This window comes from Lissotriton helveticus, chromosome 11 (genome assembly GCF_964261635.1).
Source record: "Lissotriton helveticus chromosome 11, aLisHel1.1, whole genome shotgun sequence".
Classification (NCBI taxonomy): domain Eukaryota; kingdom Metazoa; phylum Chordata; class Amphibia; order Caudata; family Salamandridae; genus Lissotriton; species Lissotriton helveticus.
In genome coordinates, this window is record NC_136072.1 from 1,136,795,859 (window position 1) to 1,136,812,794 (window position 16,936).

General features: G+C 45.8%; 1 protein-coding gene across 1 annotated transcript in view; it reads right to left on the reverse strand.

Annotated features, from left to right (window-relative positions):
- The window catches only part of GALNT9 (polypeptide N-acetylgalactosaminyltransferase 9), a 796,816-nt gene that overhangs the window by 355,927 nt on the left and 423,953 nt on the right, over nucleotides 1-16,936 (reverse strand). The window contains exon 4 of the mRNA XM_078667888.1: nucleotides 8,113-8,287. Coding sequence (XP_078524014.1) covers nucleotides 8,113-8,287 — 175 coding nt within the window. The remainder of the gene's footprint in view (nucleotides 1-8,112; nucleotides 8,288-16,936) is intronic.

Below are 16,936 nucleotides of genomic sequence, written 5' to 3' on the forward strand. Positions count from 1 at the left end.
GCTTGAATCCAGTGGCAAAGTGAGCAAAGGACCCATGTTTGGGTATACCCTGCCAACTTAGGGTGAACAAAGATAACACAAGGAGATGATGGACGGAGCGCTGAAACTTTTAAGACACTCACCGCCAGTCACAGAACTGGGTTGAATCCATCATCGTTCTTTAGCTCACTTCGCCACCTCAGTTCAGACCCAGCTATATGCAAATCGGTCTTGACCCTGTGCCTCATGGGAACAGTCTAGCCCGAACTGCCAAGCCATGTCTTCCCTGGACCAGAAAGAAACATTCTGGGACCGGTTTCAGGCTATCAGTCCTCATCAGCCAGGATACCTTGAATCCAGTGGCAAAGTGAGCAAGGGACCCACGTCTGGGCATACCCTGCCAACTTAGGGCATATAAAGAAAACACAAGGAAATGATGGACGGGGCGCTAAAACATTTCAGACACTCACCCCCAGTCACAGATCTGGGTTGAATCCATTTAACCTGGGATATTTATTTAACTAGTTGCCTGATCCAGCAGCAGTATGGCTGCCCAGAGAAGATTTTTATTTCGGGGGCACACACTCACACATGGCACTTTAATGTTGTTAGTGTCATAGACAGTGGATCATTTATGGTCTGTGTTCTCTGGCAGCAGCACAGATCCTTTTCCGTTTCCATGTTAACCATAGACTTAAGTGTGCAGTTGTGTGTTTGACAGTAGAATGGGGTGACCAGTGTAGGAGAGTAGGGTCTGCTTCCTATGGTCACCCCCACTTTTTGCTGTGATTTTCAGTTTTTTCGACTTTAGTGTGTCTGTGGGCCTGCTAATCAGACCCACAGCCCAGCCATTCTCTCTCTATATTGATACCATGTACTTTAGGTACATACCTAATTGGGATTTGGTCACCTTTGTGAGCCCCTGTGTAGTGTACCATAGGTACCCAGGGCATTGGTGCATCCAAGGCCTACCAGGGGCTGTAGCATGTATTATGCCACCCCTGGCTGGCCATCCAAACTGACACCAAAGGCTGATCACTCAGCTTGGGTAAGGTGGTGTAATCACCCCTTACTTAGATATAGCATAGCTATATCTACCCTTATATATAGACACATATATACCTATAAGTCACTCCTATGGCAGGCCTTAACAATCCTGGAGGCAGAGTGCTTGGTTTTATGTGAGAGGGTGCTCTAGCATGAGCTGGGCCCTTCTGCAGCTTTCGGAACCATCTCCTTATAGCTGTTCTATGATATAGCCATACCATATACTGTTAAGTGCATTATAACCCTCACGGTTAATGCTAACTTTGGTTTGGCTTTGTCAAAACATGTCGTGTAAGGTGTCAAACACTTTGGAATACTACCCCCTGCCAGTTCTGGTGGCGGGGGTAGCATTCCACCCTTCTAGAGGGAGAAGACATATAGTTACTGCTTTACCCTGTTAAAGTTAAACAGAGCCTCAGCATCACAAAATGGATGCTGCTGCCACAGACACGAGTCTGACCTCCTGCAGCCGGACGAAACTCCAGCAAGGGAGGCCTGGACGATAGGTTTCCTGTCGAGGGAGGTGCTAGCACCTCCCCAGACAGCCTGTAGTGTATTGGGGCAGGGTGGGCTGAATGGAAAGATGCTTTTCCAGACACTGCCTGGGGCACACAAGGTGCTCCATGCATAGCCCGGTTCAAACCAGTTGCTGGGGCACTCCAGCCCCGCTCGAGCGTGAAACTAGACAAAGGGAATGGGGTGCACCCACCCCCTTCTCAGGTCCACTCATAGGAGGGACCTAGCAGGTAATCCAGCCCCTAAAATCAGTATGAAGATAGGAGCTGTGTCCAGAGACTTTAGATTATCCTGGACTGAAACTCTGAAATGAAACTCATTGACCTTTGACATTCTATATCGACTAGAAGACTGAAGACATCTCCCTTGTGGTCAAGCAGTGACCACCCTGTGCAAACAGGCACCATCAGTAACTTGCCAGTTTGCTTTGTCGACACTCCTGCCGGAACCCGAAGACTCAGCGACTCAGAAACTGGACTTCCAGACTTCTCCGACTCCGATCCACATCCACAGCAAAGCTGAGACCCGTGGTGAACACGAGAGACATGGGACCGGACACCCTGGACTACCTGCACTTTGCTAACAGTGCAACTACTGAGGTACCCCCGCAATTGTGCATTGGGGTTTGAGAAGCCCCAGACCCGAGCGCCATTTGCACCAAAGCTCAGCCCTCCACACTCCACGAGTGCCGCGTAGGGCCTGCTCCTGCATTTCAGCTTGACGCGTCTTCCCGGTTCCTAGCCCGTTGGCTAGTGAGCCCTCCGAAGACGAACCTTTGAATCTACACTGCTTGCCTGGTTGCTCCAGGCTTGCTCCAGCTTCCCTCCAAAGGAGAAGCTCCCTAGACCTTGCTGATCTGATCTGAAGCCCATTTTCACTTCCTGCATGGATTGCAGTTACTAAGGCTTTTTGGGTCCAGTCCGGATACCGACACCGCAGTCAACTAGATCCTTTGTGGGACAGCTTGAATCCAGGTTGTCGTCGACGCCTCCTGGTCCTCGTGGCTGCAGAGACAAGTTTCACCTATTCACCTGAAATCCCCTCGACATCGCCTGGTTCCTTCCTGGTTCCTTCCTGGTCACTGGCTAGTGACCCAGACTCTGTCCCCTCTGCTTTCAGGTTCTTCTCGTTTCCGATCCACCCTTGGATCCACCCGGACACTTTTACTCTAGTCGCCTGAAGCACTTCTTTGCAGATCTCCATAAGAAACATCGACGAAACCCGACACGAAAAGACACCTATGCACCCGGCTTCCCTGGGTGAGGTAACTCGAGTACTCCGGTGCTCCCGTGAGTGTTGACTCTCGAAGTGTCCAGTTTAAAGGGGTTTTACCGTAGTCCATCCAGAAGTGTCCTTAATCAGTAACTTTGTAACTTCTTCGTTCTCCATTATAAGTCAATGGTAACTCGCGGCTGTGTTTAGACACTGCATGCGTTTCCCGTGGGTCTCCTACTTCCTAACCTTTGGTTGTCTAGTTTAGCCCCAGCTATTCCCTAGGCCGATTCACTATCCTAGAAGTGGTTCTTATACCACTTACTTAGTATATGGTTTGTGAGGCCCCAAGGACAGAACTGTATTTGTGCAACTTATAGTATGCTTAATGAGTAACTTGTGATGTATTTCGATCTCTGACCTCATAAAGAGTTCAGAGGGGTTGTGTTAGAAATAAATTCATATATATTTGATATATACCTTGTGTGGTGTCCTTTCATTTGGTACTCAAGGGATTATACTTGGTAAAACAGCTTGCTTTACATGTTCTCTGAAGTTTTAGCCTAAGACTTCTGGTCCATGCTACCACTAGGATAGCTTGTCTATAAGGTTGACTTTACAACCACCATCAATAAGGGTCGTTTAGACTGGTTTCAAGGTGCCCACTAGAATAGTGGACATCATATGCCTGGCTAACTTCTCACAACCAGGGCTACACTATAGCCTTAGAGCCCACTGTAGTGGGCTCTACTGGTCCTTAATAGCCCACTCCAGCGTTAACAAGGGAGCGGGCCTTTAGTGGCCGGTAGAGCCCACTAGGGAGGGCTCTAAGGATATTAGAACAGTCCACCCCTAGAGGGTAGAATGTTCTAATTTGTAAAACAAAAGCCTCACAGACCCGAAGGGGTTGAAATCCTCTCAGGCTCCGAGAGGCAATTGTTAACAGCAGCAGCTGTGAACAAACATTGGAATATTGGAGCTCCGGGCCTTTTCTGGCCATTAGAAGCGTGGAGCACTCCATTGTTTTCAATGGAGCTCCTAATATTCCATTGTTCTAGTATAGCCTTATAGCCCGCCGTAGCGGTCTATACTGGCTATTAAAGTCCTTTAATAGCCTGTATAGCCCACTTACGAAGGGCTATAAGGCTAATAGAACATTCTGCCACTAGGAGGGCAGAATGTTCTAACAAATAAAACAAATGACTCTCGGAGCCAGAGGGGGTTTAAATCTCCTCGGGCTCCGAGAGGCCTTTGTGAAAACATTGGAATGTTGCTTTGTGGACCTTTACCGGCCCGTAAAAGCACGGAGCACTCCATTGTCTTCAATGGAGTGCTCCACATTCTAATGTTCTAATAAGCTATATGCTATTTTAGATCTGCACTGACAGGGCAGTTTTATTGTCCTTCCGTGGTCAACACAAAGAACTTTCAGGATACTACTGAGAGAAGCGCTTAGGCTTCACCTACATGTTGGTTTATCTGAGTAGGCGATTTGATTGGACCGAAGTTGTGTTTTACAAATAGAAAGTACTTGTATTGCACTTTTTGGCTTGTGGTAAAGCTTCCAGTCAATAAGTAGGACTGAGATGGTGAAAAGATATAGGCCTGATTGGTGCACTGGGAAGCTCAATGTAATATGTCTGATCTGTTTATTTTGAAAATGTATGACAAAGGCAGTAGGCCAACGTTTATTTATTTTGAAAAGCATTTGTTAAAGCCAGTATGCCTTTAACAGTTAATTGTTGTCACATTGTTTTACAGGCGATAGACAGGCATTTTTTTTACATGTAATCTTACAGATTTTCATAGTAGGCCAGGGTTTTTGATTTAGCCACCCATTTTGAGAAACCGTGTTTTTTTTCACTATGATTATTCTAGATAGGACCTATTAAGAGAGGTTGTATATTGTTCTGCAATCAGTATTTTTATACATATTTGTAAGTTGTAACTGTATACATCAAGGTTGCCAGTTTATGAGTACTTGAACAGGCCTCCCTTGGTCAAGGGGTAAAGGCTGTAGGCCTTTTTGCTGCTTCGGGAAAAGTAATGTGAGATTCCGTAGGTTTGATCTGTTTATTATGAAACATTATGACAAAGCCGGTAGACCTGACCTACTAATTGTGAAAATCATGTGTTAAAGGCTATGGGTTTTTAAGGATGGATTGTTATTACACTGTGCTAATGACAGGTACTTTATTATATGGAATCTAATAAATTACAGTGGAAGGCAAGGGTTTTGGCATTGGTGACCCACCTGAACAAACCATGGTGATAGAAGATGTGCACTATTATAATCTTTATTTGGCACTCTTAAGACAGTATTTTGCTTTGCCAACCGTAATTTTTTGTACATTTGTAATTTCGTGACTGTGCGCCTGATGATTGCCTTGTGGGAAAGTTTAGACTCAGTTCAGTAGGCGACAAGTCAACAATAACAGCTATACGCCAGATTGGTGAACTAGGAAAAGGTAGGCCGGAAGCCATAGGTCTGACCTGTTTATTATGATAAATTATGACAAAGGCAGTAGGCCTGGTTTTTGTTTGAAAAGCATTTGTTAAAGCCAACAGACTTTAGACAGTGAACTGCTGTCATATTGTTTTATAGGCACTTAAAAGTTATTTTGGTGCATGCATCTCACAGATTACCATAGTAGGCATGGGTGTGGGGACAGAAGATTTGCACTATGCAAATCCTTCTTAGCCTCTATTAGTAGGGATTTTATATTGCTTTCACATTTGTAATTTTACTCATATTTGTCATTTTATTAGGGTATATCTGATGATTGACTTGTGGAAAAGCGTATGACCCACACAGTAGGTCTGAGTTGGTTATGGTAACAATCCAAATGACAAAGGTTATAGGCTTGATCGTTTATAATGAAAAGTTATGATAAAGGCGGTAGGTCTGACATACTGATTGTGAAAAGCATAAGTTAAAGTCAATAGGCATCTACCAGCGGATTGTTAGTACTCTGTATTAACGCCTATAGATGGGTATTTTGTTATATGAAAACTCACAGGTTACCTTTATAGGGAAGGATTTCGATGTTGTTTACCCTGTCGGACAAACACGAGTGATACAAGATTTGAATTGAAATAGATAGTGCTAGAATCTCTTCTGAAGGCCTGAGAGAATAATCTGTCAGCCAGGATCTTGTAATAAAAAATTGTTAAATAATAAATACATATATAAATAATATATACTTTTGCCATTGGTCTCTGTGAGTGCCAATTGCACTCCGCTTCCATCCATGAGAGCGAACTGCATGGGGTAATGTTTCACACCAGTCACTGGCTCTCTTGCCCTGTGAATGACAGCGTTTTCTGATCACATATGCCCATCAGTGTCAAAGATAGTTGGCCAGACCATTATTTTTCAGTTTTCTCCTTTTATAGTTTCCATTCTATTTCTTTGCTTTTATTCCTTTTATTTTACATTTTCTTAAGAGGATTCTACAGCCTCTGTGCAGTGCTAACGGTTCCTGTCCTTGCCGTTAATTTAATCTGCAGTGCTCAACATCCATCGTCGCCATTCCCTCTAAACCAGGCAACCATTATAATTGTTTTAACATTCCGAGATCGTCAACACATTGATTTTAAATGTGGCCGCCATGCTGGAACATTAAAACAATGATAAACTATGTACAACACCTCTCCAAGAAGGAGCCACTGCCATATTTAATTTTGTTATTGCAAACAAAACCTGCATGTTTAGACAGCAGCACGTTTTCTTTTTTCTACTTGTATTCTTTTAATTTATCTTTCCTATGCTGTTGGGTTGATGTGTGTTTTATTGCAATTGTTTTAAAGGATAAATACAAGAATGAGTCGGTGCATGAATGAATGGATGCAGGAGTACAAAGATGAGTGGCAAATTGCATGTATAACTTATCTGAGACACAAACCTCACATTCATTTATTGGACAAGCCTATTGGCATTGCCAACGCTTGTTAAAAGAATTTTCTCCCAGACCACCTCAGACCTAAACCAGTTAATGAATGCTTGTTTGAGGCACCATGGGGTCATTGGTTATTTTTAGATCTCACTGGTAGGGTTGTCAAGTAGCTGCAGTCACACAGAAATCACCTACTCCCGCAAAGCGGTGGTAACCCAGATGACTAGATGACTGCCACAGCGAGGGTGGGCAGAATGTGAACTGGCGGAATTTTGCAACTCTGCATTACTGTTGTAACACCAATTTCTGCCAATCACCCCGCAATGGATTTTTTTCCCCGCAAGGCTCCAGAGATGCGAGCTGGTGAGCGTGAGCGGTATTTGGCGTCCCCTAGCGTGATTTTCTAATGTTGTGGTCAGAAATCTGCTTCTTGAGTAGATTTGCCGCCACTCGAGTAGATAGCAGCAAAATCAACTTGAATGGCCGTGCACTCTTGCGCACCGCATAATGCCGTTTGCGTAGATTTTTCAGCGCTGCTTGTGCCACTGGCACTAAACTGCAGGGCGAGCGGCACAATATGCATATTTTCCTGCCATTGTTGGAATTCTGTGGAGTCTTTCACAGTTCTTATATAACTCCTCGGAATTCCTTATTCCACAGTCACAAACCATAAATATGTAATAACACGCAGGCGGGGAACTAGACACAAATTTCGGGGGTGGGGGGTGGCTGAAAAATATTTCGGGGGGTGCGGGGGGGGCTGGGCTAATTCTTCCAACCGTAGACAGAGTGACTGTAAGAAGGGGTGAACACACAACAAAAGCCTAATTTAGAAGTTAATGGTCTTTTAAAGACCTGTTAAGTACTCGGGTGCGGCTGCACACATGACAGGGGGGGGCTGAAGCCCAATGAGCCCAATGGGTGTTGCATGCCTGATAACATGTCTCTTGTAACATTACTCTTTTCACGAGTTTTCACAAATCCTACCCACAGTACCAGAGGTCCAGACTTCAGTTAACTTTTGAAGTAGGAAATCATAGAATTTAGGTAGAATTTGGTAGCCATTTTCTCTTTTTAAATACTTTCATAAGATTAAACATTTTAAGTGACCAAAAAAACAGCAGACATGGGTTTGATGGAATGCCTTCTGTTCTAAGTTTCTCACAACAAAATGGAAGGCACAGCAGCCAATTAGATTTCTGCAATTACCAATGTGGGCATCAGAAGACATTCAAGGAAACAAAATGACCATCAGCTAGTTGTATGAGCTACAAATCAACAGAGAAAGGGTGAAAATACTTCTTGCATTCCATAACTGAAGCTGACATTTAAGCTCACTAAAATCTAAGGAGGGCTTACATTCTAGTGTTTATTTTTAGGTGTTTCTGGGCTGTTAGGGTCTTAAAAATGTCCAAAATGTCTGAAAGGGTTTTAGAGGACACTGTGAAAATTGCTTCCTTACCAGCCAGTGTTGAACTCCACATGAGCATCAAAGAACCCCACGATTGGGGCAGTGGCCGCCTTCCACCCCTGGATTCTGGCCCGGATCAGCCCTTCCCGCTTGGTGTTTCGAACTATTTTCACTAGTCCCGGGTACCGCTTGCTCACGTACTGATCCAAATTGAATTTAAGTTCAACTGAAAAAAAAACAGAGAAGGGAATAAAGAGTCTGCATTTATATTACAAATTCTACATTTTGCTTACGAATTTTACGTGGTTCTTAAAATCGTCCTCAGCACTGGACTACTAAGTCACTAAGAACACACATATCAAATGTTATGTTATGTTATGCTATGTACATTTATTACGCGCACAGCTGCTCCAGCGAAGGAGCGTCCCTGCGCCCGACAAGATAACAACATAACACAGCTAAAGTGGAAGACTAAAGGTACAGCAATTAAGTAAATAAGAAGGTCTAGACGGCCCTACGAAACGAAAAAAGATCGTCAAGGGCACGAATCTTTGAAGGGAGGGAATTCCACAGGGCCGCAGCACGTACTCGAAATGAGCGGCCGCCGGCACGGCTAAGCTTGAACCGGGGGACTACTGCAAGTTGAAGGTCCGACGAACGTAGAGGGCGGGCCGGAACATAAGGAGACAAAAGATTCAAAAGAACCTGGGCGGGGTAGCCCTTGAGGATCTTATATGCCAGACATAGCACTTTGAAGTGGATCCTCTGCTTAATCGGCAGCCAATGGAGAGAGCGCAAAGTATTGGCAGTAGGACAGAACCTGGGTAGGCCCACCACTGCTCTAGCGGCCGCGTTCTGCACACGTTGTAGATGAGTGATTTCGGCCTGGTTAATCCCCACCAAGATGGAGCTGGCATAGTCAAGCCGAGAAATCACCGTCGCCTGCACCACGAGTTGCCTGGTCGATGCGTCAAAGAATTTTAACACAGGTCTTAGGCCACGCAGGATACCGAAACAGCATGCAGCAGTTCTCTTTGTGTGGCAGACAAAGCTAAGGGCCGGATCTAACCACACCCGAGGTTTTTTATCTCCGAAACCGGGGTCGGGGTAGGACCAAGCTCTGAGGGCCACCACATATCACCCCGGAGTTCCGCTTGCTTGCCGATGATCATGATTTCCGTTTTTTTTGCGTTCAACTGGAGACAGTTGGAATTCATCCAGCTGGCAACCGCCCGAAGTCTATTCTGGAATCTTGGGGCATCCAAACCAGAATCCCCGCTGAGAGTGACCGCCAGCTGAGTGTCGTCAGCGTATGACACCATGGTCATACCCCACTGCTTGACGACATCCGCCAGCGGAAACAAATTTCTCTGCTCTGATGCTGGTGGGTTTCCAATTAATGTCTTGATTGCATTGATTGCAGTTCTTGTAACAGATGATCCTTTATTTTGTACAACATATCGTAATGCATATTATTTTGCCATGGTCTAACTCCATGATTCTGCTGTGTCTAAATCTTCAATAAAGTTTTTGAAAATTAAAAAAAAAAATGTAACACATTTCTGGAGAAAATGTTAAATCTAAATAATTGGTGGTGAATTTGAAACCAAAAAAAGCTATTTTTAAAAAGTTCAAATCAGTCTCACAGAGAAGGAGGCCACGTCTTGGATGGGGTTAAGGGACAGTGGTATAGTCATGTTAGCCCATCCTGCTCTGAAATCAGCCCCGTAAGCATGCAGCATCCTTGGGAAATGCCAGCGAGGCAGAAGGGTCATTGTGGCTCTGGAAGTGTCCACCGGTGCAAAATTTGTCCACCACGACATTTTTTTGAATGAGGAAATTTAAGTGCTTAATTTGGACCTGGCTCTAGAACTCCTTCAGAAAGCAGAGAGTGAGCACCCTCATTCAGGTTTAGAATAACTTAAAGCGTGTGGACAACTGAGGGTGGTCCCACATAACGATAGGCAAAGTTACTAACATTGCCCTAAAGTCTGAGCTAAGTGCAGAAACTTCGCCCTTTGCACAGGTAGGCAAAGTTCCGCTTCGTTCGGCTGCCAGCCAGCATGGAGTAACTGCAGGCCAGCTAAATATTCTGCCCCGGAAAGGCCACATGGAACTGGGATATTGGCTAGTAGCGTGAGATTTTACTAGCTGGCGCTCAGGACTGTTCTTAGCCCTGAGTTGGTTCCCCAGCTGCTGCTCCACAGCTATGCTTTGGTGGACACCGGAAGTTCCGCCCCTTTCAGTGGGAGTTCCAGCAGCTGACAGACGAATTGAGAAGCACTGGAAATGTTTTCCTGCTATAGGGTTCCTCCCCCCGGATGTATGACGTTACAACGCATACTTTTACTCCGCATACCATTACAACGCGGTATTTACAACGAATACCGTTACAACGCATAGCGCTTAGAGGTGCTGGATAGTGGTAAGTATAATTTTCTATTCCAACTCCAGTCCCCGTGGACACTAGGGAAGGTGTTGGATAGAAAATTAAACTTATTCCCTATCCTAGAGCGCCCCCCAGCGCAATGCGTTGTAATGGTATGCGGAGTAATGGTCGCGTTGTAGTGGTAGTGCGGAGTAAAAATTGCGTTGTAACAGGTGTATACCCTCCCCCCGCCACCAAAAAGACATCACCAACTTTGCACTTTGAAAAGCTGTGACATTTCTCACATTCTCACACCCCTGACAGTGCAATGGACACTACTAGAGACGGAGGATAGTCAATAAGGAGCCCCTTTAGAGAGTCTATCCTTAAATGTAACATTGCTTTTCATACAAGGAATATGCACAGCTTCTTCAAAAAGCACAACTCCTCCTTTGCTGGATGAATGAATGAATGAATGAGAGATTTGTAGAGCACCTGGTTGCTCCAAAGAGTGTCCTCGTGCTAGTAGCACCAATCGTAGTCAGGAAAGTCCGAAAACAGATAAGGCCTACCTACAACCTTAGAAACTTACCTTATCACCGCTGTAACCGATTCATCTAATAAACTACAACTTGGAACCACTACCTGGCCTCCTGTGGACTTCATACTACGACAGCCCGCTAGATCTACTAACTCTTCCAAAAGAGCCAGGTCTGAAGGTCTTTCAGGAACCTTGCCTCTGAAGGTTCAAGTCTCAGGTCTAGTGGCTGCTCCCCACAAGGGCACAACAAAGCCCTCTGCATGATAGGAGCTCACGTGAGGATGTGGGCCTTGCCTCTGAAGGTTCAAGTCTCAAGTGTAGTGGCTGCTCCCTACAAGGGCACAACAAAGCCCTCTGCATGATAGGAGCTCACGTGAGGATGTAGGCCTTGCCTCTGAAGGTTCAAGTCTCAAGTGTAGTGGCTGCTCCCCACAAGGGCACAACAAAGCCCTCTGCATGATAGGAGCTCACGTGAGGATGTAGGCCTTGCCTCTGAAGGTTCAAGTCTCAACTGTAGTGGCTGCTCCCCACAAGGGCACAACAAAGCCCTCTGCATGATAGGAGCTCACGTGAGGATGTGGGCCTTGCCTCTGAAGGTTCAAGTCTCAAGTGTAGTGGCTGCTCCCCACAAGGGCACAACAAAGCCCTCTGCATGATAGGAGCTCACGTGAGGATGTGGGCCTTGCCTCTGAAGGTTCAAGTCTCAAGTGTAGTGGCTGCTCCCCACAAGGGCACAACAAAGCCCTCTGCATGATAGGAGCTCACGTGAGGATGTAGGCCTTGCCTCTGAAGGTTCAAGTCTCAGGTGTAGTGGCTGCTCCCCACAAGGGCACAACAAAGCCCTCTGCATGATAGGAGCTCACGTGAGGATGTGGGCCTTGCCTCTGAAGGTTCAAGTCTCAGGTGCAGTGGCTGCTCCCCACAAGGGCACAACAAAGCCCTCTGCATGATAGGAGCTCACGTGAGGATGTAGGCCTTGCCTCTGAAGGTTCAAGTCTCAGGTGTAGTGGCTGCTCCCCACAAGGGCACAACAAAGCCCTCTGCATGATAGGAGCTCACGCGCGGATGTGGGCCTTGCCTCTGAAGGTGCAAGTCTCAGGTCTAGTGGCTGCTCCCCACAAGGGCACAACAAAGCCCTCTGCATGATAGGAGCTCACGTGAGGATGTGGGCCTTGCCTCTGAAGGTTCAAGTCTCAGGTTTAGTGGCTGCTCCCCACAAGGGCACAACAAAGCCCTCTGCATGATAGGAGCTCACGTGAGGATGTGGGCCTTGCCTCTGAAGGTTCAAGTCTCAAGTGTAGTGGCTGCTCCCCACAAGGGCACAACAAAGCCCTCTGCATGATAGGAGCTCACGTGAGGATGTAGACCTTGCCTCTGAAGGTTCAAGTCTCAGGTCTAGTGGCTGCTCCCCACAGGGACACAACAAAGCCCTCTGCATGATAGGAGCTCACGTGAGGATGTAGGCCTTGCCTCTGAAGGTTCAAGTCTCAGGTCTAGTGGCTGCTCCCCACAGGGACACAACAAAGCCCTCTGCATGATAGGAGCTCACGTGAGGATGTAGGCCTTGCCTCTGAAGGTTCAAGTCTCAAGTGTAGTGACTGCTCCCCACAAGGGCACAACAAAGCCCTCTGCATGATAGGAGCTCACGTGAGGATGTGGGCCTTGCCTCTGAAGGTTCAAGTCTCAAGTGTAGTGGCTGCTCCCCACAAGGACACAACAAAGCCCTCTGCATGATAGGAGCTCACGTGAGGATGTAGGCCTTGCCTCTGAAGGTTCAAGTCTCGGGTGTAGTGGCTGCTCCCCACAAGGGCACAACAAAGCCCTCTGCATGATAGGAGCTCACGTGAGGATGTGGGCCTTGCCTCTGAAGGTTCAAGTCTCAGGTGTAGTGGCTGCTCCCCACAAGGGCACAACAAAGCCCTCTGCATGATAGGAGCTCACGTGAGGATGTGGGCCTTGCCTCTGAAGGTTCAAGTCTCAGGTCTAGTGGCTGCTCCCCACAAGGGCACAACAAAGCCCTCTGCATGATAGGAGCTCACCTGAGGATGTGGGCCTTGCCTCTGAAGGTTCAAGTCTCAGGTGTAGTGGCTGCTCCCCACAAGGGCACAACAAGGCCCTCTGCATGATAGGAGCTCACATGAGGATGTGGGCCTTGCCTCTGAAGGTTCAAGTCTCAGGTGTAGTGGCTTCTCCTGACCAGGACACAACAAAGCCCTCTGCATGATAGGAGCTGAACCCCTGGTCCGCAGCTCACGTGAGGATGCAGGCCTTGTCTCTCCAGGAGCTGGTTTCCGTGACTACAGGATCCCCATGGCTTTGGGTGAAGTGATGTAGGTAAGCAGTGAAAAGAAGGATCACTTCTTGGATCTATGTAAGTAGCAATGGGTTCCCTCTCTAGAGATCTTTGTGGTGCTGAGATTGGGGAACAAGTGGCACTCACTTAGGGGCTTATTTACAAGCACCTTGCTCTGCAGGTAGGTAACTTTTTTCCGTGTTGAAAGTGACGCACTAGCGGCGCAGGGGGCTTATAAATAAGCCCCTTAGATAAGAACTTGCAATGTCGTGACATGTTCAGTCTGCTTCTGTCGCTGGGTTAGGAACTGTAGGATTGAACAGGGACACTTGTTAATAGGGCCCACAGGAAAGCATAGTGCCACGTTGGCCAAATTTAGCACAAGTGCCCAGGAAGAGCTGAGCATAAATTGCACGTGTCCATATTGGTCCAGGCACTTCCCATCACCTTTTAGATGTTGGCAACTGCTGACTTGAGAAGGGAATAACATCGTTACTGGCTCATTAAGGGGCATATTTACAAGGAAAGGGCAGAGCGCACTGCAGCTGCAAATTTCGCAGTGCTACTCTCCACCATTTCCAAATCACAGTAATGCGTCATATTTAAGATGATAAGGGGCACCTCTGTCTTTTCCCTAACACTGGTGCTATAAATAGCTGCCTAGCACCAACGCAGGCACCCTTGCACCATAGTGGAAGGCTGCCTGCTTTGCAGGAAATGATTGTTACTTGTATGCCTGTTTCTGTGCAGGAAGATGGCGCTTCCTGCACATAAACAATAGAATATGGCGATTTGCAGCAAATCGTCATAATTTAATGATTGTTTATGTGTAGGAAGGGAAACCTTCTTGCTCATAAACAATCATTAATGATGTTTTGCTCTTTCTATGTGTTCTGCAGAATGCAGCACCGATAGAAAAAGCAAAACGAGGAGGAATAAAAGTATTTCTCCCTGTTGTACCATTCTGACGCCTGAAATTACATGGGGTTCGTTTTTGACACTGCCTCTGATTTACCGATCCTTGTAAATCTGGGGCAGCGTCAAAAAGCAGTAGGTGTTGTGGTGGAACGCCCACAGCAATGCCAAGAGTCTATACTTCTATTGATTGATTGATTGATTTATCCATTTGTAGAGCGCGCGAATGCCCGAAGGCGTCTTGGCGCTGAGATATACCATTGGCTCTTGAAGATGTTGATTAGAGCTGGGCGGAGAAAAGTCATGTTTTAGCTTCCTTTCTAAAGGATTTCAAGGATGGGCTGATTTTTATAGCCAGTGGTAGTTGAATCCAGGTTCTTGCTGTGTGTACCAGGAAACTTCTTCCTCCCCAGTTGGCTCTTTTGAATCTCGGGACCCTGATGAGTTTGTTTTGGCCGAATCTGAGAAGTCTATTTGTCTCATAATGTTTTAGGTGTGACAATTGTTATCCAGTTCCGTTGATTGCCTTATAGGCCAGGCATAATGATTTGAATTATATCCTTTTTGCAATTGGTAGCCAGTGTAGGTGTTTTAGTTTGTGGCTGATTGGTTCAAACTTAGGTATGCCAAGTACCAGCCTGGCTGCTGCATTCTGCAGATGTTGAAGTTTGGCTAGGATCTTCTTCCTGGCTCCGGCATAGAGGCCATTCCCGTAGTCCAGTCTTGACAAGGCTAATGCTGTCACCACTGTCTTGCGCGAATCATGCGGTAGGTAAGGTAGTATTTTCTTAATCATTTTTAGGATGTACCAAAGTGTTGATGCCAGCTTGCTGGCTTGGGCGTCGAATGAGAGGTTGGTGTCTAAGGTGACTCCCAGGTTTTTCACCTTATCTGATGATTCGGGGTATCTTCCCAAATTTCTTGGCCACCATGAGAGGGACCATATATTTGTGTCACCTCCTAGTATCATGACCTCACTCTTGTCCCCGTTAAGTTTTAGGCAGTTCCTTCTCATCCATTGACTGATCTGTACCATGCAATGTTGAAATTTTTCTGCAGTGTCCTCCACATCCCTACTGATTGACACCACGATTTGAGTATCGTCGGCGTAGGATATTGGAGTGAATCCACTGTTCCTTATTATTTCAGCAAGGGAAGCCACATATAGATTAAAAAGAGTGGGGCTCATTGAGGACCCCTGCTGGACCCCGCATGGCAGGTTAAATAAATTGGATTTCGCTTCTCCTGATTCTACTGAGAAAGTTCTGATCTCTAAGTAAGAGGCAATGAGGGTACAAGCTGAGTCATGTATTTGTGGTGCTTTCAGTCGTGTTATGAGGAAAGGATCTCATGGCTGACTGTATCGAAGGCCGCCGATAGGTCGAGTAGCGGCCTTTGATCCATTGTCCAGTACTTGCCTAAGTTCCTCCACTGCTGTAATCAAAGCAGTCTCCATTCCATGTCCCTCGCGAAAACCAAACTGAGAATGGTCCAGCCAGTCGCCATCCATCAGATATCGGGATAACTGTTTCTTTAACAGTTTCTCGAGAATTTGCGCGGCAAAAGGGATCCCGGCTATTGGCCTGTAATTGTTTGGAGTTTCGCAGTCTAGATTTGTTTTTTTTAATAGCGGCCTGATTGATATCATTTTCCAATCATCTGGAAAGATGTTGGTTTTGATGATTTGGGAGAATAGTTTTTCTAACACCAGGCTCAGCTGTTCTGAGCAGAATTGCATAATTTTGGGTGGACATGGGTCCATTGGGCTACCTGAGTTGGTGGTAAGAACCTCTTTCCGTATCTGTTCTACTGTAGGAAGAGTAAAGTGGAACGATGTGGTTTGAACTGATTGTTCCACTGGGTTCATTAGGTGTGAGGTATCCTTTTCTGCCGTTTCTGTGCCGTGATTTTTGAAGGAGTCGTAAACTGATGATACTTTGCTAACAAAGAATTCGCCTAATATATTACAGAAGTCTGATGACAGTTCTTCTGATTTATTATTTTCAAATTTTGATAATTTTTTGACAGTATCAAAGAGGGTTTTACTAGAGTTTTTTGACTCATTAATTTTGTGAACGAAGTATTTACTTTTTTCTGTTATTATTAATTTTTTGTAATTGGCTAAGGTAGCTTTATATTCTTGTCTAAAGTTGGTATCATAGTTGGTTCTCCACTTTTTCTCTGCTCTTCTGCACTTCTGTTTTTGTACTTTCAGTGCTTCCGAGAACCATGGTTGTGAGGGGGTTTTTCTCTTCAGGGTAACTTTTTTTTGTGGGACTGTCAGTTTAACTGCGGTATCCAGCCACTCGTTGAATTGTTTTCAGGCTATATTGCAGTTTTATCAAATATAGGATGGGATGTTCGGAGTGTTTCAACAAATGCCTGATGGTCAATTTTAGACCAGTCGGGATAAGTTGCTTGTTTAATAAGTTCCACAGGTCTCCCCGTATCCTCCTTAATTTCTAAAGTAAATCGGACTAACTTGTGGTCCGACCATGGGATCTGGAGAGTATCAATTGTATTTAGGCTTAGACATGAGGTGAAAATACCGTCCAGTGTGTGGCCAGCATTATGGGTATCTAGGTGTACTTTTTGTTCCAGATCGAAGTTTGACATTGCATCCATAAATGAAGCTATCTTTGGGTCTGAGGTTTTTTCAAGATGTAGATTAAAATCTCCTAAAATAGTATAATCTGGGCTTGTCACGCTAGATTCCAAAAATGGACTTAGCAACTCAATTAAGGGTGTTTTAGTGCTA